Raw genomic sequence first — 24,747 nt, 5'->3', positions numbered from 1 at the left:
AATGTAATTTCACACACAAATGAAATTTGGCCTGTTCTGTCTCCATGTAATGAGTAACATTCACTGTCTTCACTGTGGCATGGTGTGGGGATGCATGTGGTCACTTGTTTCTGTAACCAAAGATATGTTACAACCAAGATAGGTCACTAGCGACCTATCTCAAGTTTGTAATTCATTGCTTTGTGGCTCTCTGGATTTGCATGCGCCTGTCTTATTTCAGAGCTCGTAACATACGGTATATAAAAACATTTTTTCTCTCACTCTGTCATGAACCCAGACTAAGATGTTCCTCTTGAATTAGGATTACCAAAATGATTTCTAGATGCAAAAAGTATAAATGCATGAGAAGACTTAATACACTCTATGGAGGTCTAAATAGCTCAAGAAAGGGAGCTTCGAGGCATCTGGAGATTGAACCTCAGAATGGAATGGACGAGGATTGTGCAAGGCCATCCTTCTCTTCTTAATATTTGGGTAATTTATTTTGATTTTCCATAACGTTACACAAAAAAAGTGGTGCGTGACTAGCTCAAATACACCTAAAGGTGCGTCTCTAATTAAACATTTCTTGTCAATGAACCAAATGGAATCGTCCTAAGAAATTACACCATTTTTCCCAAAACTGTTAAAAGGCATAGTAATGTGATTGTATGTAAACGTCTGATTTTGAAAACATTTATCAATCTATGTGTAGGATTTTATTCAAACGCATTTTTTGGGTGATCTGAAATTTAAATACATGCATGGGGACATATGAGAAACCGTGTACATATACACACAGGGAGAATGTATAGATTTCTAGATAGATGTAGATAGAGTGTGAATAAATATACAAAAGAATAGTTGCAATCACCATGTTTCGTAAGATAGACAAAAGCGGAAGTGAACCGAAGTGAAGCCTCTCGTGCAGAAGCATGTGGAGGCCCGCTTCCCCTTTGAGGACAATAGTATTCGGTCCTTTCCGGAGCCGCTCGGCATAGCTCGTCCTCTCTCCTTCCACTGCAGCGCCCTCGCGGAGCGGACTGGCCCGCTCCTCTCATCCGAGACCCAAAAGCTCCCTGTCGGATCTATTCAACGAGCAGCGCCGGCTCCCCGGAAGCCCTCAGCTCGTGCACAGATGCAGGCTATCAAATGCGTGGTGGTGGGCGACGGGTAAGTGGGAGAAATGCTTTTCTCCCGTGATTCCGATCTGTCCGCGGATAAATGATGGGAGGATGCTATGTCGAAAAAGGGGCTGGGGCTCGCTGATCTGTGGATCGCCGTGTTTTTGTGCGCGCTGACCCCCGCTATTCGTTAGATTTGGTTGTTTTTCTGCTTCGTGGTTTCCATTTGGTTGCTACCTTTAGTGTCCCGTATGGTTGTGAAAGGAAAATGCGTTGGGATGTAACGTGAAGCACCTCCGCGCCTTGTAGGCCACGGGAGGCAGGCTGAAGTGCTGATGCACGCTAAGGAATGTGTTGCCCTGTTACAGCAAGCAGGCCCAGCTGTCCCAATTCTTCTCCACGTATCAATATAGAACTTGTCCACTTAATCCACTGTGAAGCAGTCGTCATTACAAAGCGTGCCACGACAGATAAGCCTTGTTAATGTTTTAAAGTGTCCACAAAAAATGAAGCCAGACGTGACGACACAACGTTGTGCACTACGTTGAAAGGAATCATTTGATACTTTAATATATACTGTTTGTTTATGGACATTTCCAGGCAGGGAGTGGCCTCTGTGGGTCTTGTCAAATGTTGTCAGTGTAGATGTGCCGCCGTGTGTTAACTAGATTTTTTACATCATCAGTGCAGTGAATGTTATCTGCTGTCTTTTGAAGAGAATCTATAGCTTCCCTTAATTTTTCTTTACCAAACCCAGGGGTGTCAAACATATTTTTGTCTCGTGCCACATTGTACTGTAGTTATGATTTCCCTTAGAGGGCTGTTGGAACAGTGAAACCATATAAATGTTTAATCACCAAATCATATCGTTACCATTACCCAACACACTTAGGGATAGCTAGCTTTGAAATCAGACGACAGGGATAATACAGTAGTTTGTCCAAGTATTGTTTAAGTAGCTGTAGAAAAAGGGGTTGGTAACAGTAAAATGCGGTATCTCAACATCATTGTTTACTATTAAGAATTGAATGAATGAATCTGGGATTTGGGTACATACTTTAGCAAAAATCACAGAAGTTGACGGAAGTTGAATTGCTTTCACAGCCACATAAATCGACGTGGCGGGCCGCATCTGGCCCTCAGGCTTTGAGTTTGACATCTATGGAATCCATATTCACACCATTTACTAATCAGCACCAGAAAAGACCAAAGTCTTAGAAAAACATCTCTCACTGTGCAAACTACAACCCCAGTAATGAGAATATTATAATATCCATACATCACTGACCAGTTCAAAACTACCAAAATTGAATGTAGTTATTTGTCAACAGGGTTTTATTTATTCTCATTAGAGTTTAGGTTTAGGTAAAGTGTTGTGTCCAAAAGATGATACCATGTTGACACTATGACAAATGTGCACAATTTAAACAATACCGTTTAATGTACATTAATCAAATGTATTGTTCAAATGTTGTTTTTTTAAAATGTACAACATAACATTTTTAAACATACAGTAGCTACACAATGCTTACATATTCAAAGTGCCAATTAAAGCCTCCTGTCAAAAAAACTGAAGATTTACATGACAAATGAAAGTGCATCGAGCACAATTAAAAAAACAAATTACAAAGACTTGTACCTTGTTGGCACTGGTCTCTTCTTTTTAGGAACATCCCGAACCTAATATGTTCCATGTAGAAATACATGTACCATTACGATTCTGTTACACTTTTATACTACATTATTTTCCAAGCAAATGAATGGCAAGGTGACATGGTGATACAGCTGTAGAGCGTTGGTCTCACAGTTCAAATCCCAGCCCTGCCTGTGTCGAGTCTGCATGTTCTCCACTTGCCTGCGTGGGTTTTGTCCAGGCACTCCAGTTTCTTCCCATATCCCAAAAACATGCATGAATTGGAGACTCAAAATCTAGTACGACTGTTGTCTGTCTCCTTGTGCCCTTCAATTGGCTGATAAACAGTTCAGGGTGTACCCCCCTCCTGCCCGATGACACCTGGGATTGGCTCCAACACCCCCGCAGCACTCTTGAGGATAAGCGGTTCAGAAAATGGATGGATGGATGAAAGGCCAATAACACATTTCACTATGCCTACCAGCTAAGAATCACATCACCAGTTGAGAATCACTGGCTTAATGTGACAAACAAGATCAGAGAATGTCACACACATACAAAAGTCCCAAATTATAAAGATGAAACATTTCAAAAGTCAGTGTTCTTTTAAATATTCAAAGGGGTCATTGTGAGTCTATCCTTTTTCAAAATCTCAGACAAACTAACAGATTGCACCACAAGGTGACACTTTAAGGTCCATCTATCCATCCATTTCCTTAGCTGCTTATCCTCACAAGGGTCGTGGGAGTGCTGGAGCCTATCCCAGCTGTCATCGAGCGGGAGGCGGGATAGACCCTGAACTGGTTGCCAGCCAATTGCAGGCCACATGGACAGAGACAACAGTTACACTCACAACCACACCGAGTGGCAATTTAGACCATCCAATTATTGTTGCATATTTTTGGGATGCGGGAGGGAACCGGAGTGCCTGGAGAAAACCCACACAGGCACGGGGAGAACATGCAAACACCACACAGGTGGGGCCGGGATCGAACCCTGGACCTCAGAACTGTGAGGCCAAAACTTTACAGCTGAAGGTTATATTTGTAAAATAATTTCATTTTTGAGACTACATCAGAAGGTGTATGACCAGAAAGAGCTCATCCAATCTTAAAATGGAGGAAATAATATTCCCCCATAAAAAATCATTTTTTGCAGCTATTTTTCAGATGTACTGTAACTCAAATTGTAAAAATGCAAATTTTAAAAAGCAACTGTAATCTAATTCAACATTGTATGCCAGTAATGTGATGAATTACAATTAAAAAATGTATGAAACATAATTAAATCCAGTAGGTCATTAGCTTGTCAGCTCGCGGGCTAGCGAACATGACAATGAATTTTCCATGAAGGCCCATGGTTGTGGTGTCCCATGCTATTGCACAGAGCAATCAATGGCATATTGGACAGCCCCAACGCAAGCACACTAATGCCTCCAAACTAGTGAGCTGACCGGGTTTGAAGGCATCCAGTACACCATCGTTCGTTCCACGTGCTGTGCATGGGTCACCAGAGCAGATACTGTAGTCCAAATACATGGATGGAATGACAGCACTTGGTAGTCATATAGTGTGGGAGGGGGGACTCATACCAGACAGAATATAGCAGAGGTGTCTAACGGACAGCTCGCGGTCAAGAACTAGTCCGTCAGGGGGTCTAATCCGACCAGTGGACACTGTTCTGCTCATCAGGAGGACCAGGGTTAAAATCCTGGCCTCACCTGTGAGGAGGTTGCATCTTCTTCCCATGTTTTTGTGGTTTTTCTCTGGGCACTCCGGTTTGCTTCCCAAAAAACATGTGTGGTGGGTTGGATGAAGACTCTAAATTGCCCATAGATGTGAATGTGAGTGTGAATGGTGTTTTGTATGTGCCCTGCAATTGGCTAGCCACAAGTTCAGAGTCCTGGCCGAAGATAGCTGGGATAGGCTCCAGCATGCCCACAACCCGAGTGAGGATAAGTGAGACAGAAAATGGATGGATGGATGTTTCATTCCGTCAATGTCTATTCATATACAAGGCAAGAGTAAAACTGCACTTTTTTTCTAAAAAGTACCCCCAGTTTGTATGGTGTGATGAGTCAGCTGAAACATTTAAGATTTCCAGGTGGATGTGAACATTTATGTAAATGTAAAAAGAACTCTAAATAGGTTGTTTTGTAAACAGTGCATACAGTTCATAGATCTACTCTTACCTCTAAGTTGCAATTGTAAATGAACACAGATTCATACTCTTGATATTTTTGTTAGAACATATTAGGTTGCTCATTTAATTTTAAGCAAGATTAGCACCAAGATAATAATCAATAAATTTGAATATTTTCCAAAATTTAGTTAATTACTGTATTTACACCCCAAAAGATGGTTTTTAAAAAAAATGGCTTATAGGGCTACTGATATACTGCTCTAGCCAATTTGAGATCAAGTTGGGTTGGATGTGGCTGGCGAACTATAATGAGTTTCACACCCCTGGCATCATGGGGCTCAGTTTTAGGCCAGCCCAAAAAATGTAGACAATGGAATGGTGAGAAACTTTAATACTATAGCTCAACAAGTCAGTACTAAATTGCAGTCAGGCCATGCACATTTTCAGCACTTTCTTCAGACACATTTAATGTATTTCCAAACAAAACACAGAATTTATCTCACAGTCCCTTTTAAACACTCAATATAAAGTGGTACCTACATATACCCTGCTTAAATAGTCATCTTTTTTTCTGCATTTTTTTTAAGTGAACACAAATTTTTTTTTTTATTTTTTGATGATGATTATACTAACATGGTTTAATACAAATTAATAATGATTAGAAAAATTAGAAATGATTATACTTCCTTTTTAAGAAAGGGGACTGGAGAGTGTGTTTCAACTACAGTGGGATCACACTCCACACCCTCCCTGGTAAGGTCTTTTCAGGGGTCCTTGAGAGAGGAGGGTCCTTCGGGAAGTTGAATCTCAGATTCAGGAGGAGCAATGTGGTTTTCATCCTGGCTGTGGAACAGTGGATCAGCTCTACACCCTCGGTAGGATCCTCAAGGGTGCAGGGGGAACCGCCCAACCAGTCTACATGTGTTTTGTGGACTTAGAGAAGGCGTTCAACCATGTCCCTCAGGGAGTCCTGTGGGGGAGTTCTTTGGGAGTATGGGGTACCAAACACCCTGATACAGGATACAGGCTATACAACTGGTGTCAGAGTTTGGGCCGCTGATGAGGGTTGGACTCCGCCAAGGCTGCCCTTTGTCACAAATTATGTTCATAACTTTTATCGACAGAATTTCTAGGCGCAGTCGAGGCGTAGAGGGGGTCAGGTTTGGTGGCCTCAGCAATGCAGCCCTGCTCTTTGCAGATGATGTGGTTCTGTTGACTTTGTCAAACCGTGATCTTCAACGCTCACTGGAGCAGCAGAGTGTGAAGCAGCTCGGATGAGACTCAGCACCTCTAAATCTAAGCCCAGAACATGATCCCAGAGACAAGCGGCCGAAATGAGTTTCCTCCAAAGTGTGTCCGGGCTCTCGCTATGAGATAAAGTGAGAAGCTTGGTTATCCAGGAGGGGCTCAGTGTCGAGCCACTGCTCCTCCGCATTGAGAGGAGCTAGATGAGGTGGCTGGGGCGACTGATCTGGATGGCTCCCTGGTTAGGTGTTCCAGGTACGTCCCACTTGAAAGAGACCCTGGGGACAACCCAGGACACGCTGCAGAGACTATGTCTCTCGGCTGGCCTGGGAACGCTTTGGGATCCCTTTGGAAGAACTGGATGAAGGAGCTGGGGAAAGGGAAGTCTAGGCATCCGTGCTGGAGCTAATGTCCCTGTGGCCTGACCCAAAAAAATGGTAGAAGATGGATGGATAAATTGAAAACCTTAATTGATTTTTTTGTGTGCATAGACAAACCTATTTTGCAATCAATTGTCCACATTTCTGAGTGTATATTGTAGTACACCCCCCGGGAAAATATTGAAAATCTGTTCGGGTACTCATTGGTCAGTTTAATTTCAGATCTACTTGTCTCTACTTTAAAATGTACGAAAAGTAGTAGGGCGACACTGCCCTTGTGAGGATAAGTGGCTTGGATAATGGAGGGGTGGATAAAAATCCTGGCCCTGCCTGTGTGGAGTTTGAATGTTCTCCCCATGTGGCTGTGTGGGTTTTCTCCGGGCACACCTCCACATCCCAAAAACATGCATTAATTGGAGGCTCTCAATTGCCCCGAGGTGTGATTGTGAGTGCGGTTGCTTGTCTCGATGTGCCCTGCAATTGACCCCTCCGTACAGGGCACTTAACCACGCCTCCTGAAGTTACATCACCCCACGTATGACAAACAGACAAAACAGACAAACAATCAGCAAAAATGGCGGCGCAGGAAGAAAAGACTTGAGCGAAATTGTCCGATTTACCAGCTGATTTCTCACTCGCATTCTTAGCAAATCGTGAAATATCGTTGAAAACCAGACAGCAGGGCTTCAAGTATTTCAGCGAGGGGTATTTCAATGGTATTTACATGCATATCGACGGAGAAACCATTGATATTAGCGCGAGATCTTTCCGGAGTCAGAGTAAGACCGAGAAGCCACATAATATAATATATTATAAACCAAAGACGAATTCGTCATTGACAGTTTCCTATTTTCATGTTACATGCCACACTTGTGTGCAGAATCTGTATGTGTATCTGTATAGCCGTTTGTGAACCGCCGTATGAAGGAAAAGAAGGCGAGGCTTGATTTACGAGTTGTTTCTCTCGTTTTCTTTGTGTAACGTCACGCGCTCCCTTCAATAATTATTCTTGAATTACTGCCGAACCTACGTAAGTCCCAACCGAGTACAACAATCACTACTTCAGTGTCCTCAAACATCCTTCGTTCAGTCTTGGTGTCTCAGTGCACGTCGAAGGCTTTTAGGACTTGCTAGTCTGGTTTAGCTTAGCTCGGTAGCCGCCGAACAGAGACACGTCAGTCAGATCATCGCAAAATATCGCTCAACACAGATCAAGTGTGTCAATCATTCACACGTAGCTATGTAATGGCAGGGAAGAACTGCTAATTCATTTATATGAGACATGTATTGAAAATCAAATATAGGGCATACCTTCGTGCAAACATAGTCCAGTTTAGCATAGCTCGGTAGCCGGCAACAAAGAGACACGTTTGTGCAGTCAGATCATCGCAAAATATTGCTCAACACAGATCAAGTGTGTCAATCATTCACACGTAGCTATGTTATGCAAGCGAAGAACTGCTAATTCATTTATATGAGACATGAATTATAAATCAAATATAGGGCTTACCTTCGTGGAAACATATCTGTTCAGGTTGATTTTAGATGGATTCAGTTGATCATACGATCTTCCACAAAGTTTGATCCATTGAAGACATTTTTCGTACTTGGTCTTCTGTTCCGGTTGATATTAGATGGATTCAGTTGATGATGCGGTCTTCCACAAAGTTTGATCCATCAAAGACATTTTTCGTACTGGGTCTTCGATTTTGGAAAGGGTACGAATTGAACTCCACCAACTAGCCTTTCAGGATACCTGTCGTCACTATTACAAAGTCCGTGACTACACCTCTTAACCATATCTATTGTTAAAGAACCCAAATACGCGATAAAACGCTAACAAAAGTTATACTGGACCATGCAACGTTGTCTGAGGGAACTGCGGGTCCAAAAAAGAGGCGTGGTTTATGCAGATCTCTGGCCTCTGATTGGTCAATGACGCGGATGACACAACAACAACGACGGAGGGGTCAATTGGCTGGCAACCAGTTCAGGGCGTACCCTTCCTCCTGTCCGATGATCGCTGGGATAGGATCCAGCACTCTGCAAGTCTTGTGAGGATAAGTGGGTCAGAGAATGAATTCATAAAAAAAGCAAGTTAAGTTGTTGTTTTATTTGCAATAAAATAGATGATACAATAAAGTTTCCTTCATCTTATTATTGTGACAAAATTAATATTACAAACCTTACAAGAGTGAAATCCTAAAAGTACCCAAAAATGTTGCAGTGTGGCGAGAATGACTGCATTCTTTTGAAATTGTGACAGACACAATAATATCTGCCCTCTCATTTTCAGCATCAACTCTTATGCATTATTTTTTACCTCAAATACATTTCTTGACACTCTTACACATATTGACCCCTATCACCACCATTTCTACTCTTCTGCGGAGGCGCCCCCACAAAATCACTCTCTGGACATGCCTTCCACCTCCATGGATCACCAATTGTTGTCTGTGAGTTGGTTGGAGGTCAGTTCTGCCCATGAGTCCAAATGCGTATGTGGGTGCATGCGGTTTTGATGGGGCGGGGGCTTTGGGGGGCAACTGTATCCCTCAGGCAATATGAATGTAGGCCACTGTCTGTGTGGCATTCACTGAAAAGGAGTACAGTAGCTGCCTCCCTTCAATCAGATACACATTCAGACCCACTCAAAAACTGGATACATCCAAGTCTATTAGGACCGATACAGTATTTTCTACATTCTTTCGCAACTGTATTACATGTGTTTCTGCTTTGTCTCTCAGGGCTGTGGGTAAGACCTGTCTGCTGATTAGCTACACCACCAATGCATTCCCTGGTGAATACATTCCCACTGTGTGAGTAACTACTCTACATTTACTGCTGTGATTTATAGAAGCAGCCATATACATACGCAACATTTATGTGCTCACGAGAAATCATATACAGTGGTGCCTAACAAAATTTATTTTTAGATACGAGCCGTCATTGGGCTGATTTGTTTTTGTTTTGACTTGCAAGCACAACTGACAGTGAACTTCATTCAACTCACTTCACAATAAGTAGCAGTTTGGCCAATAATTTATCTAAAAGAGGCTTCAAGCTGTTTAATGCCATTTTCAGTTTTATGTTTTTTGTCAAAACAAAAATGAAAAATAGTTACACATTGTGGACTTAGGAAAGTCCGCTGAGCTTAATTACAACAAAAACAAACAAAACAAAAACAATGCAAAATGCATTTGGCGTGGTAATGTTAGCATTAATAGCCGTTGTTTTAAAAGCAAATTCTATTTGAACACAAACAGTCTAGCAACACATAGACAGTATAACAATATATAATGTGTGCTATATTTTTCATAATCATTCAGGCCATTTATAGTAGTATTAGACTATTAGACTGGTTTGCATTATTGTATGAGAATGCTACGGTACCTTTAAATCAAAGGGTTTGCTGGATTGTGACCCAAATTACATGCCTGCCATTGCCCTAGTCATCGTAGATCACCTACAAGTACTTAAATGGTTTATCATATGTGCATTATTTATTTACAGAGCCAAGTAAAAAAATGTTTCATCTCAATGATTTGAAACTTTCACCATATCAAACCATCAGAGGTTACAATTAATTCACGCCCAATATAATGATGTAACTAGGGGACAGCCTGTGTATGTGAATAATCTACGGGTTGATGACCTGATGGTTTGAAGCCAAAATGGCTGTCTTCGAAGTAAAGTTAAATACATGCATCACCGCTATTTATGCAAATAAATAAAAACAAATCCTAAACATCAGATATTGTCAAATGTCATATTTGGTAGTTCTCCACTTACAATACCATTCTTTACCCATTCCTGTGAAACGCAAAAATTCTGCTTCCAACAAATAGCATGGCCTCCTTAACCATTGTGCAACTCCACTACCACTATACAACTGAATGAATACTAATCAGGGTTTCCACCTAACGATTCTTGTGGACTGACAATGGTCTCTCCATTAGGCAACTTAATGACTCTTCCCCTTTTTGCATGATGCCATACTTGGTTTGGTGTGTACCTCTAACTTGGAGCACAAATAATTGAGTTTTCCACACAAACTCGGGCATGTCCCAACTAAGCTTTGTTACATGAACTGGTAAAGTCTGCTCAGATGAGAAGCGAATTCTATTCTACGATATACATTACAGAATAGTCCAGTTTGATCTATTCTATGCCCTGTGAATGAAATGACCTGCATGAATGAGAATATTGATAGGTATCTTAAGTTAAAGAAATTCCACTCATGCTTTGTCACAGTCTACTATATAGGGCTTTCCTAGTTGCGCCGAAGGGAAGTCCTTTGCTTGCAAGCAGCTACCGTAGGCCAAAATTCACATCCAAAAATTCACACAAAGGCTAATGTTCCAAATAAGTGTCACGAGCTGAAATTACGCCAGAGGTTGAGTGCAGCGTGGATGGTCACCAGCCCATTACAGAGCACATTTTGACAAACGAGCACTCATAATGTTAGGTCTACGAAAGCTGGTCTTTTTGTGTATCACTTCATCTTACCTCCAGCTTTGACAACTACTCTGCCAATGTGATGGTGGATGGGAAACCAGTCAATCTGGGCCTTTGGGATACAGCCGGACAGGAGGACTACGATAGGCTCAGACCATTATCTTACCCACAGACGGTAATCAAACTCGCTCTCATCTTTATGCATTCTCTGTGCTTACCTTTTTAATATGATTCTATTTCCATTTGCTGTAGAAGTGTGTGTTCAACCAGTGATTTGAAAATGATGGTGATTAACAATAACTATAATAATATTAATAGTAAAATTAATGGGAAATGAGATTTATATGTTACATTTCAAGGGACTTAGCAGTGTTTCATGGGGATAAAAAATATAAACAATGGTGATGTCACAATTTTAGCATACTTTACCAATATGACTGCTTTGTTAACCGAGTTAGGGTTAACAATTAACTGAAGGATTGTGGTAGAAGTGTACCGGCTTGATTAAATCACCATATTCGTCCTATGTGCCATTTAGTATTATGTTTTAGTACAATGTTTTTTTTAAAAGATTGGTTTGATGTTAGCTTTTTTTCTCTAACTCAGCGGAGTGAAGACAAAACCTGACCGAGATCCAGGCTGTCCCAGATTTGAGTCTGCGATGACTAACAAGTAGACCGCAGTTTTGGCATGTTGACTTGGTGAATGTTTTGGTGCAATGAAATGTACACTTGGAAAAATAACGTTTTCTTCTGCTGGAACTTAAGTGATTTAACACGTAATAGAGATCGTGCGCGTTGAGGTCACTGTTTACGGCGCCACATTGCCAGTCAAACAAAGCTGCTCGGCAGTGCGTGAGTCACTGAACCGGAGCAGATTTTTCACAATGCCCGAGACCTATTGTACTGTTGGTTGTCACAGTAGACGAGACAGTTCTTCAAAGATATCTATAGAATACCAGCTGAAAAGACCAGACAAGATCGATGGATTTCGGCAATTAAACGGGATGGATGGTGCCCAAAGAATAACACACACCTATGCAGCAATCATTTCAGGTAGGAATTATTCTTCTCAATCTCAAGAATCTCGAAGAAAAGGATCCCGTGCCCGAATTGGAAATTAACCAACACCAAAAAGTTGTGGAGTTCCGGTAACTTACCCCACGTACAATCATGGATAAGCTAAATCCACCTAGCGCCATGCAGCTGACTTGTTATCTTGCAGATAACTGGAAGCATTTCAAGCAAAAATTTAATACATACTTGGCAGCAAGTGGAGCAGGGGGAGATGCGGAAGTAACCCGGGAGCGGTTCGCTGGTACGTGTTCTACAACATGGAAGTAAAGCTTGAAAGCTTTGAAATACAATTCGTCTATTTGTTATACAACATAAGACAACACAACGAAAACATCAACTTCAGGATTAAAAATGGATTCTCTATGCCAAGTTGTCTCTAATATTTTCACGTACCTTTGTTTATTATCACCTTCTAAATGTTTGATAGTATCGGATAAAACTCTGGATGTCGTGCTATCAGACATTTTAGCTTTGTCTCAAAGGAATTAACTTTCAACAATGCTTTTTTTGACCGGCAATATAGCAGTGTAAATAAAAATCACGTTATTTTATGACGTAGGCACGCAATCTCTATATAGCCTTTGTCCAGCTCAGTGTTATGTAGTTTAAATGAGATTATCAAATGGGGAACAAATAAGTAACTGAAGTTAATCAGGGTTCTTTTGGGTTTCCTCTGTGTCGCAATACCTACACATATACAACATGCATATGATGTTGTTTTGACTTTGCCCTTTTAGGGGTCACCATGGCGAGTCACTTGCATGATTTGTTTGTTTTTTTCATCTTGGATTCAAAGCAGCAGTTACTGGGCATTAAGTAACCCACCAGGAATCAAATTCTTGGGCAGCAACAAGTGCAACTTCACCATCAGTCCATGGATAATATATATACTTAAATTAGTTAAATCCATTTTCTCTGCCTCAGCAATCCGCGTTTTTAACATATTCACTGCCAGCCCTCCTACTTTGATTGAGTTTGATGCTGAAGTTTTAATTATGTGTGTACGCCTTTCAAGAGGACGAGCAACGTTGAGTAGTATGATATAAGCATCAGGAAAGCTCAGTATGGGATAAGATGCCGTTGGTGTGAGGACAGCAGCTTGTAAGCTTACGGTTTTCTTGTGTTTCCTCAAGTTCACTAAAGCGACTGCAGTGGTGACGGTTTTCATCCTTGGACCACTTGGTATATACAGTGCAGTACCTGCCTGTTACTAGTAGGAAAGAGTTAATTGTCAAGCTGAGACACATCTCACAGGCACCCTGAATAAGTTACTAAACACTATAATTGCGCACAATGGAGTATATCATGTTAACATTGGTGGACACCAGTGGTGAGGGATACCGTAAAGTTAAACAAGGAGTTCTATCGGGGCTTTTTGGCCTGTGGGACTCCTGCGGAGGCTGATGGGTACCAGCTTGACAAGTGGAATGCAGCTTTGGTGGTCACTGAGCCAAAACTCGGATATAGGAGGAGTTTGGTAAGGCCATGGAGAACAATTCCCGCACAGCTTTGAGGAACTATTGGTCCACCATCTGGCGTCTCAAGAGGGGAAAGCAGTGTATAGTGAGGATGGGAACCTGTTAGACTTGACTCGGGACAACACCCTAACAGGTGAGGAGAACACTCCAAAGAGTTCCTCAATCCCACCGACACGCCTTCCCATGAGGAAGCAGAGTCTGGGTTCTCTAAGGCAGGCTCTCCAATCTCTGAGGTTGATGTCACTGAAGTGGTTAAAAAGATTCTTGGTAGCAAGGCCCCAGGGTGGATGAGATTCACTCAGAGTTCCTTAAGGCTTTTGATGTTGTGGGACTGTCCTGGTTGACACGTCTCTGCAACAACAGATAGACATTGGGGCCAGTGCCTCTTCATAAGGAGACTGGATCATCCTCGAAAGAGTCCTTGAAGGTGTATGGAAGTTCATCCAACTAGTCTACATGTGTTTTGTGGACTTGGAATAGGCATTCAACAGTATGGGAGTATGGGGTACCGAACCCACTGATACGAGCTGTTCAGTTCCTGTTCAATCAGTATTAGAATTTGGTCCACATTGCTGGGAATAAGTCGGACACACTTCTGATGAGTGTTGAAGTCTGCGAAGGCTGACCTTTTGTCACCGATACTAGTCATAATTTTGTTGGAGAGAATTTCCAGGCTCAGCCGAGGTGTAGAGGTGGTCGGTTTTGGTGGCCTCAGTATTGTATCTTTGTTTTTTATATATGATGTGGTTGTGTTGGCTTCATCAAGACATAATCAAAAGAATAATGTGGAAAGATATTTCCAGGGAAGGAATTCGACATTTGCAGCCCAGTTGGGATTGAAAAAGGTCACTTGCCAGAAAGCCGAGCTTGCCCAAAGTCATAAATGTAGCGAAATTCCATTTCTTCCAAGCATTCCATAACCCCAGAAGCTGGTTTGAAACATGGAATGCTCTTCCTGACAGTTATAGGAACATGAAGAAATATGCTTTTGGAGTATTAGCCATCTTGGATCAACATAACGAGCAGATATTCTAAAATGAACTCCATTAAATCCAAATACTGTACGGCAATCGCAGTCATGTGTCAAGATTAAAGTTAACATTTTCCATGCCCGAGTTTGACAAGCTGTCCAGTGATGTCAATAAACAGACGTGACATTCAACGGGTAAGAATACAATTCTGTCATAAGCACATATTTGGCAACAAATTGTCTGTTTATTAGGTGGGTTCTTTTTTTTTTGTCAGTACGTATTTGGAATGATACCGAGGGATATTATTGTTTTGTTGCTCAAGTATTATGATGGCTGTGTCATAGCATGCGTGACAGAAGAAATTGATGCTTCATTTTACCTACCTACCAATTAGCCAAAACTAAAGAGGATAATGCACAAAAATCAAACTTAAATTATTATTTTAAGTTAATATACTTTACCTTTTCGAAGGGCTCCTGTTTTATTTTTATAAATGCAGGCTGCATTTTATTACCAGGACGTATGTTCATTTTTCTTCATCATAAGCCTTATATATGGCTTACATTTTTTTGCGGCTCCAGACAGATTTATTTTTGTATTTTTGTCCAATATGGCTCTTTTGACATTTTTGGTTGCCGACCCCTAGACTCTAGGGGTATGTTAGTGCCAATGGCATCTGTGAAGGCACCTTTGATGCTGAAAGATACATACAGGTTTTGGAGAAATATGGGCTTCCATCTATCCAACGTCTTTTTTATGGACACCCTTCTTATTTCAAAGGGTACTAGACTGGCCAGCAGTCAAGATCTGTCTCCCATTGAAACTATGGTGCATTATGAAGTGCAAAATACAACAATGCAAACCCCTGGATTGTTTGGCAACTGTAGTAGTACATCAAGCAAGAATGGGAAAGAATTTAACATACATAGAGCTTCCACAATTAGAGTCTTCAGTTACCAAACGATAAGTGTAAGTTGTGTTGTGTATATAGAGCGCGTGCACGTGATGTCACCATTTTCACGGCGCCATATTCCCGGTCAAACAGAACTGTTCGATATTGTGGGAGATATTGAATTGGAGGAGAATATTTACAATACCCGAGACCTGTTGTGCTGTTGGTTTTCACAACACACGAGACAGATATTCAAAGAGATCATTCTATAGCATACCATCTGAAAAGACCAAAAAAGATCGATGGATTTCAGCAATTAAACGTGATGGATGGTGACCAACAAAATACACACACCTGTGTAGCCATCATTTAATTTCAGGTAGGAATTATTCTTCTCAATCTCAAATTTCCAATGAGTATTTATCATGTCAAATTGACTCCTTTGAGAACAATGTGTATTTAAAAAAACAAAATAAACCGTCTGTCGCAGAGAGGTTTACGTGTGGCAGCAATACGCTTCCGTGTACAGAGGAGCCCACTGTCGTCTTTTTTTCCCCCAATCATAGTTAATGAATTTGAGTTTGTGTAAAACAAGGGGTCATTTATTTAAATATTGGCATTTGAATTGAAAAAATCTGAGTGGGTCCATCACTCTGTGGGATTTATTCTTGATTGAAAACAGATCCAGCAACAAAGTATTTGTATGGATCCAGACATTTATACGCTTTCAAACATTTGTAATTTTTAAATCTCGACGACTTACTCACCAAGTACACTTGTATATCCAGTTGTCAAAGACGTACGCCCTCAGATTGAGTGGTCTTTCCCCAGACCTCAGGAGCACAAAGTGAGGCTTGCTTGAATCAGGAAGAACAATGAAAAAATATAAAACAAAAGAGTGATCTCACTCGCCTCACAGTGTACCGGGTCTTACGCTCTGATCGGCCAGCGGTCGCAGCGAATAGATATTTTTCACATGACGTCATGAGTCACATGACTTTTGTTTACGACGCCTACTGGACGGCAAAACTACAATACAACTCGCGTTTTTTAGTGATCTTTTTGTGAATATTGGCTTGGTTATACAGCCTTTTCATCATAGCATTTCATTGTGTGGCTTATGGTTGGAAGAACAGACTGAAAAAAGGGTCTGACACTTCAGGCATTGTTTACCTTTTGCTGGCCATTCACCTAATTTACTGTGGTATCCTCCACACTTGTTACATATCTTTACAGAGGTCTGTCAATATGCCTACTAGTACCCGCAGTGAAACTTTGCTTTCCAGGTTTGCGGTGGATAACGTGAACCTCATGACTGTCGCTAACCATAGCCTTTTGCAGCACTTTTTATAACTCGTGGGAGCAGGCTATGTTGATCACTTTTTCGAGCGTAAGGTCAGGCCCCTGGCTGAGTAACTTTTCGCGCACACTCTGTGCTTTGGTAGTGAAAAGTATGCGGTCTCTGAGTATCTCATCACTGTTTATGTAGTTAGTCTTTAACCAACAGGTCACAAACTGCTCAAATGGCTCACAGTTACCTTGCACCTTCTCATGAAACTTCTGTCTCACAAATATGGGGTTTGCTTTCGTAATAAGTTTTTAGGAACTTATCTTTGTCTCCAGTCAGTGTCCACGTATTGCTGACATCCCATCCCTTATCGCTGATCCAGAGCAGGAAGAAACTGCATTTTTCAGCTCTGTTTTTAAGCAATCCCGTGAACATGAGTTCGGCGTGTTGCTTGAATCTCCGTCACGCATTAGGTAAATTGGATGAGTCCCAGTCCATCCTCGGGATTTGAACACCGAATGTACGCCTCCGTCGTGGTCAATTCGTCTTCGTCCCCCCGCGTGTGGCCCCCGTGAGTCCGTAGTTATACTACCATCAGTCTGACACCATATTATGATCTTGCTCTTGTGTTATTGAATAATGTAGACATGAGTCCAACTGGGTGATATTCATTTCGCATTTCCCCCCTACCAAACTCTCTATAGCTCACTTCCTTATCGTCCTGTCTCGTCGTGCCCCGCTAACGTCAACACAATCACAATCACACCGCACTTGCTATATACAAGAAGTACTATAGCTCAATCTAATAATAACGAGACGATACTTGCTCTCGAGTTTCACATGTGGCTTCTTTCTTTATTCCTCATTCCAGGACAAGTGCCTCATTCGCCTCTGCTTACATTGTTCATTTGTCAAAGGACTTTCAAGATAAAAGATCAAACGATAACTGGAGCCAAAACATTATAGTATACACTTATCGCTTCCTAGCCATGATATGTATACACAATCTTGCCGTCCAAAATGGCGTTGTAAACAAAAAAAACACGTGATCAGCATTACGTCGTATTACGTATGAAAAGTATCTTATTGGCTGGGAAGCCAAGTCTATCTCATCCTGGGCTGTGGTGATTAGCAAGCCCGAAGAAAGGAAAAAAGGGACAGGTGTGGCCCACGGCCACTCGGCTTGTGTGCTACCAGCAAGGACTGGAAAACAACGCTCGCCCATAGAGCAAGAGCGAACAGTGAGGGAGAGAGAAAAAAAGAGAGCCAGCGTTTAATTACACTGAGGGCGTATTCAAAAGAAGGAGGGGCAACTCGCAGGGGGAGGACCACGGCCATCTATAATTTCAACTATTGCAAGGTTAAAATCACAAACAAAATCATTCTCAATGTAGTTTCTCTCAAGCAGAGAATAATTATTAACTTTGGTTGTGGAAGATCAGCATCTTCCTGCTCAAAATCACGTTTCACACCACCTTAAGTCCAAACTTTGAGGCTAGCTGTTAATCAGTTTTACCTTTGGGCAGCGTCGAAGAATGCAATTTATAGAGTCGTGGGAAGTCTGTCACCGCCGTTGGCAATGTCATGGACGCTACAGATGTTAAAAGAAAAGCTGATGCAACACACCGGTAAACACTTATCTCTGTCATAGCCTTTTGCCACATGTTGCAGGCATCAAATTCAAAGTGAATATTTTCAAAAACACGAGGTGTATTACTTGTCTTTGTAGTTTATTAAATTGATTATGGTTTGAAAATTTGTCAATCATTGTATTCTGGTTTCGTATATTGTATTGGGGTTTATAGCACATTAACAGAGATAATAGAAACATTCGTTCCTCCAAGTAGTTCAGTGTCGTTATTTATAAAATGATCAGTAACGTACAGTATATAATCACAATGTGTGTGTAATACATTTTTAACATCCTTATTACTTTCTGCATAATTTAGCAGCGACAAATGTGTAGTTGATTAGGATTAATCAGTTAGGATTTTGCATTTCTTTTACTCAATCCAAGTGTGTGTGTAGCCGCATACAGTATACACACGGACTCTCTCACACACAGATCTTGCTCTCAACTAGTCATGTCTCTGGTTCTCTCCCAGGATGTGTTCTTGATATGCTTCTCCCTGGTCAGTCCGGCTTCCTTTGAGAACGTCCGAGCTAAGGTCAGTACGCTGACTGATCGCCCGAACTCCCTCCCTTCCCTTTTACTCCCTCCATGCCGAGTCTGACCACAATGAGGCACATCTTTGGCTCCACCTGGTTTACTACTCTGCCACCCAACTCGTCCAGACCTCGTCTCACAATCCACAGGATTTTTACCCTCTGGGCAACAACAAAAGGTTGCAAGACGAGGTCTGAATGTGATAAAACACTCTGCAGAGTGAGTGTGACGACCCTGTGTGGTTTTATCTGTTGAGCATCACGAGACGCTTTCATATGAAACCACATTTTTTTTGAGGGTCAAACCTCACAGTGTAGTGTGTATATGTTGCCCGAGGATGTTTTTTGCTTATACATGCTTCCATTCAAGAAAAAATCATTGCCAACTTTGTCATAACCATGGAAAGGCGCGCAACAAACTGCGTATCTATGAAACTCACTTCTTTCTCTCTCTCCTGTCACCAACTTGGACATGCATTTGTGCGGTTGTGTGCGTGTACCTATGTGTGTGTATGTGTGGTGCCGCAGTGGTACCCTGAAGTGAGACACCATTGCCCCAACACACCCATCATCTTGGTGGGCACCAAACTAGACCTGCGAGATGACAAGGACACCATTGAGAGGCTGCGGGACAAGAAGCTCTCCCCCATCACGTACCCACAGGGTCTGGCCATGGCTCGAGAGATTGGTGAGATCATGTGTTCCAAATATACAAACTTAAGGGCTGTATGGCCTTAGTTAAATCGGTACAACTTACTTCACAGTAGCCAGCAGTTTGGCAAATATTGAACAATTCATCAAATAGGTTTCAAGCACTTTAATGTAACTCCCAGTTCAAGTTTATTGTCAAATGCATAAAAGTAAGACAACTACAGGTTGTGTATTTGAAACAACTGCATGGCTTTGGCTTAGGAAATTCTGTTTAGCTCAACGTGAACAAACAATGTAAAACCCGATTGACAAGGTAACAGAATCAGTTGTTGCGGTTTTGGAAGTAACAAGTATTTGAACACAAACAGTGAAACAACATATAGACAGATGATATAATATTTACAGGCATGCAGTATATTCATTATCTTCTACAAAAAATGACTAATACTTCAGCTTCTTACTCACAGATGTAGCAGAAGTACAACTGCTTTTTTGTCTGGAAGACTGTATTACTTTGCCTCCTGAGGCCAAAGTGGGTACAACAGAGTGAAAGGGACAATCAATTAGATCGCAGCATTAAATTATGAACCACGCAACTTGGACTCTTTACATTTTATTTAATTGTTATAGAATTGAAATCAGAAGTTGATGTAGACTGTATACACACACAGAAAACACTTTTCCTCACTATTTATGTAAAATCAGAGCCAACCTTTCATCTTTTAGGTCAATTAAGATTAAAAGATTATTTCTTTTTGGTGAATTTTAATAAGTAGTATCTTTTTCAGATTATTTTACATTACGTTTTTCTAAATCAAATGTTTACATACAGTAAGATCATTATACAGGTACGTTTAAACAATTTTGGGAAACCCTGGGCGACAATCTCAAGTCTGTGCAAAATTCTGTTTATTGACAATATTATCAACATCATAATTCATATTTTTAATTCATAGACAGACCTGTAGATGTATTTGATGGCACACCTGTTTTTTTGCGTAACATTATGGAATAATAAAAATGAAATATAATTTAACAAAAAGAGAATTGTGGATGTGTATAAGTCTGGTTCATCCTTGGTTGCAGTTTCCAGATGTCTGAAAGTGCCACACTCATCTGTTCACACAATTAGAATAAGTGTCATTATCCACACTGAAACAGTTTCTTTACCGACATGGGCTGAAAAGCCATTCTGTCGGGAAGAAGCCATTACTACTAAAGCCATTACTATTAAAAAAAAATTTACAAATCCACACAGGAGCAAAGACTTTAATATATGGAGAAATGTCATGTAGTCTGACAAAACTAAAATGTAACTATTTGGCCCTAATGAGCATTGGTACATAACAAGAGAAGCTTGAAAGTCTGAGAACACCATCCCAACTATGAAATACAGTTGTATGAAAACAGTCATTTAGTTGTTTTACAAGTATGATGAGTTTGACAATTTATAATTTCTTTTGGGTTGTGGAGACGTGATGGTTTTGATTTGCTCAAACTCAAGATTAACTCATACAATCATTTTCGGGCTAACTGGTCTGCATGGCATGACAAGGTCAAATTTAATCAGGGACCTGCTGTGGTCTTCTGGAGAACCCGTTACAAAAATAATTGTATTTTTTCAAAATTACAGTGATGAAATGACCGATGAGAATATGGGAGGACAGCAAGGTACAGCATTGTGAAATAGTGATTAGTTAGATATTATTTATATACACTACTAGCCCAGTTACCTACTGATGGGGACCAACTGGGAATTCATTATTTCGCTCATGGATACTTTGACTGGGCTGTGGGAAAACTTCAAGTGGTTGATAGACTCTACCACTTTAGTCAAATATTTGCCAATCGATGGACTTTGAGGGCTGGAGAAGCAATATGTTTTTGGAAACATGTCACTGATCATAGCATTTTCCTGGTCCTCAGGGGCTGTAAAGTACCTCGAGTGTTCTGCGCTGACCCAGCGAGGCCTGAAGACGGTGTTCGATGAGGCCATCCGAGCAGTGCTCTGCCCTCCACCTGTGAAGAAGAGAGGAAAGCGATGCACCATGTTGTGAGAAGAAGACACTGCAAAAAACATGTCACTGCAAGTCATTAAACTAGAACCACTACATCTGTAAGAGGATGAGGAGCGAAAATTAGCTTGAGTGGGTGTGCACTGCTAAGATTGCTTTCTTTATACAGTATTGATGTTTTTTCAATGCGATATTGGTAACAGGACCAATAGTTCTCTGATTGTGTTTCAATACTGAATATCACTAAATAAGGTAAAATACATTAACTGTCCACCTACAGTACTTTCTACTCATAGAACCAATCTGAGTTCCCATGAGGGCTAACATAGGTTTCTATTTCTCGTCTTACACTGCTGCGTCCCGTCTTTCTTAGTCCTGCTTGCTTGAATGAATGCAGTGCTGACTGATAGAACGTGAACTGTGAAAATGTCTAAAGCGTACCAAGTAAATTATTAGATTAGAATATTAACACGAGGAACTACTTTAAAAAATAGCCATCTACAGTAGTCTACAACTAGTCTTGAAATTACAATTCAAGTATGATGGCATCAAGAAACTGTTAGTGAGCACAATGAAAAAGCCCATTTTGGTTCTCTGGAATTGAAACGCAAAGACTTCAAGGTAGTAATGATACTTCACCATTTTGCCCTTGGTAACATAAAACCTGAATAGCTGAATATATCAGTGAATGCAATGACATAAAAATAGTAAGTAATCATTAAATAGAATCACTAGGTTAACATGATGGAAAAAGATTTTAGATTAGGTAAAGTTTAGCTATTAGAAAACAAGTTTTGAAATTTGAAATGAATGATGATCTGAACATTTTAGATATGGGGAAAATATTTTAAATGGTGGAGTTGGAAAATCTGTTTTGTAAAATTTTGAGAGTATTAATTGACATGAAATACTTGAAAATGAAAGACTGCTTGAAATACCAAGGACCATTTTGGTCAATTTGTCTGCAAATTTGGAGGTGAAAGTGATCATCCCTCTCAGTGCCAACATTTTAATTGCACATTTTTAATGTAAAATTTTTTAAATATTATCTGAAAAGGTTTTAAGGCTCTCCTTAACCTAAGAACCTTGATCGACCTCTGTATCAAAATAAATTGTTACAAATGCAAATGAATAATGAAGGTACTGTCCTGTACTTCGACAACCCAGAACCAATTGGTTCAGGGTACAAGATGGCTTAACTTTATGTTTTGGGACAACTACTGTACCTGGTCAATCTCGTCGGTGGACTATTTTTTCTCTGTGTTAAATCTATATTCCTAAAAAGTTACATTAAAAAAAATGTAATGTTATGGTTTGCCTAAAGACATTGACTCCAATGCCCACCTTGGATGAGTGATCAAACAATTTAGAAAATCTATTATTGTGGGGATAATAATAGATCAATATAGATGTATAGATCAATTCTGCCCATCTATTTTTACTACACACATTTCCAACAGAATGACGGAATATTAAAAATATCCCAACTGGACTCAATAAAAGTAATTTAATCCCCGTGATGAAAATTACAACCGCAGCAGCAAGCGCTGATCCAAACTATGCTGTAATTAAGAGACTGACATGACATTCAAAAGGGCAATATTGTGACTTTGAATCCGATTTTATATTTTGACATGCACTTAATCATGTAAAGCAAGATGAAGTCCTCCACTTCCCTGTTGGATTACCTGGTCTTTTTGTTGTTTGTTGTCAAACATCATCATCTTTTGTAACTGAAGTGTTCGAGTAACTTCATCCTACTGTAACTGTGAACAAGTGACAGACAAACATCAACAACCTTGCTGCCTCTGAGGGGAGAGGAGTTTGCATGGGTCTTTAAATAGTCGGCCATTGTTTTTGATGTTGTGTGCGTGCATGCGTGCGTGCAAGAACATTGTTTGATAGTTTGGGGGAAGTGCATGAAAGACAGTATTGTTTTAAGCCGAGTTTTTAGTGTCACATTTTGGGGACTATTTCATATTGTACTATAGTAATAAACGTGACTGACAAAAGGAAATACTATCTCACAAAGGTTAAATAGGATTAGACTCATTCTCTTCTAATAATTATTAGAAAATAAATGCTTCATGAATATTTCAATACACCTGAATATTTAGCTCATATAACTCGAAAATGAGGAAAAGTGATTCATGTCGAAGTTGAACGTGGTGTTACTAACATTGTCAAATAAAAGGGGCCAATTCTAGCTAACTTTCAGTGACTAAAAAAATAAAATCCGAAATGCATTTCTGTATGGGGGGGGGGGGTGTCAGGGCTGTGGTGTGTCTCTCCCCACCTTGATGGCGAGATGCAGCGCTCTCACCTACTTTGTCATGATGGTGTTGTTTTTGGCTGCCATAGCAAACGATGTGGTTGAATAATGTTGTGTTGTCCTGCCTAGGTGAGGCGTCAAAGTGAAGCTGAAAAAAATGCAGCACCAATTCTTAATCTACTACTGCATGGAAACTGGTTATTTGACACACTGTAATTCTTGGGAAAAGGTTGAAATGCATTGGCCGTGTATGTATGTAATGTAATATGAATTGTATACTTGTTCCAACTGTGTCTCATTTTTTAAAAAAAAATTTATTACTTCACATCTGTGTGGTTAAATATTTCAATTTTTTGGAATACTAAATACAAATGTATATGTACGTCTGGCTTTTTTGTCCCGATTTGTTTGACACAAGTAAAATCATCAAAAAAAAGTGGAATAAAATTATCTGGATATGTACACTTATAGCTGTTTTTTCTAGTATCCAACAGTAAGAGACATTTCCGCCATTTAAAAAACTTTATTAATCTTCAATGTGTTTTTTTAGGTTTGTCCATGAAGGGTTTCTGTTTAGAAGAAGAATCATATCTCTATTGTCATGAACGTGCATGCATGTTAAAAAGCAGTAGTTAAGATGTTTTAATATTACTAAAACTCTACAAGTGACCACTTGTCTCAATACTAATGGAGAATTATTTGATTAACTGTACATTGCACATACACTGCATGACTCAATACCATCTGACTTTTTCAAAATACTGTGAAGTCACTGCTATCTGATTTGTAGCATATAATCCATTGCCCACTTGAGTCTGGCGAGTTTTACTGAGTAGCTGCTGTTAAGCCTATTCTAAAAAACAGAGCACTCGACGATTCCATGTTAGCAAGCTATAGAATCTTGCTTTCATGGCCAACATTGTTGAGAATTTTTTTTTTTATGACATCAGCAATTTCTTGAATTTAAATTATCTTTT

General features: G+C 40.4%; 1 protein-coding gene across 1 annotated transcript; it reads left to right on the top strand.

The window, feature by feature from the left end:
* Window positions 1–951: 951 nt before the first annotated feature.
* rac3b (Rac family small GTPase 3b) lies at window positions 952–24,238 on the top strand. Its single transcript, XM_061809325.1, has 6 exons — window positions 952–1,152; window positions 9,251–9,322; window positions 11,019–11,136; window positions 18,772–18,834; window positions 19,361–19,520; window positions 21,410–24,238. Exons 1-6 carry the CDS (start codon window positions 1,118–1,120, stop codon window positions 21,538–21,540), a joined length of 579 nt encoding a protein of 192 aa, XP_061665309.1. The 5' UTR covers window positions 952–1,117; the 3' UTR covers window positions 21,541–24,238.
* The last annotated feature ends 509 nt before the right edge of the window (window positions 24,239–24,747 follow it).

The sequence above is a fragment of the Syngnathoides biaculeatus genome, chromosome 22, assembly GCF_019802595.1.
Source record: "Syngnathoides biaculeatus isolate LvHL_M chromosome 22, ASM1980259v1, whole genome shotgun sequence".
In the NCBI taxonomy this organism is placed as follows: domain Eukaryota; kingdom Metazoa; phylum Chordata; class Actinopteri; order Syngnathiformes; family Syngnathidae; genus Syngnathoides; species Syngnathoides biaculeatus.
Note: the sequence above shows the minus strand (reverse complement) of the source record. Positions and strands in the feature narration are given on the sequence as shown.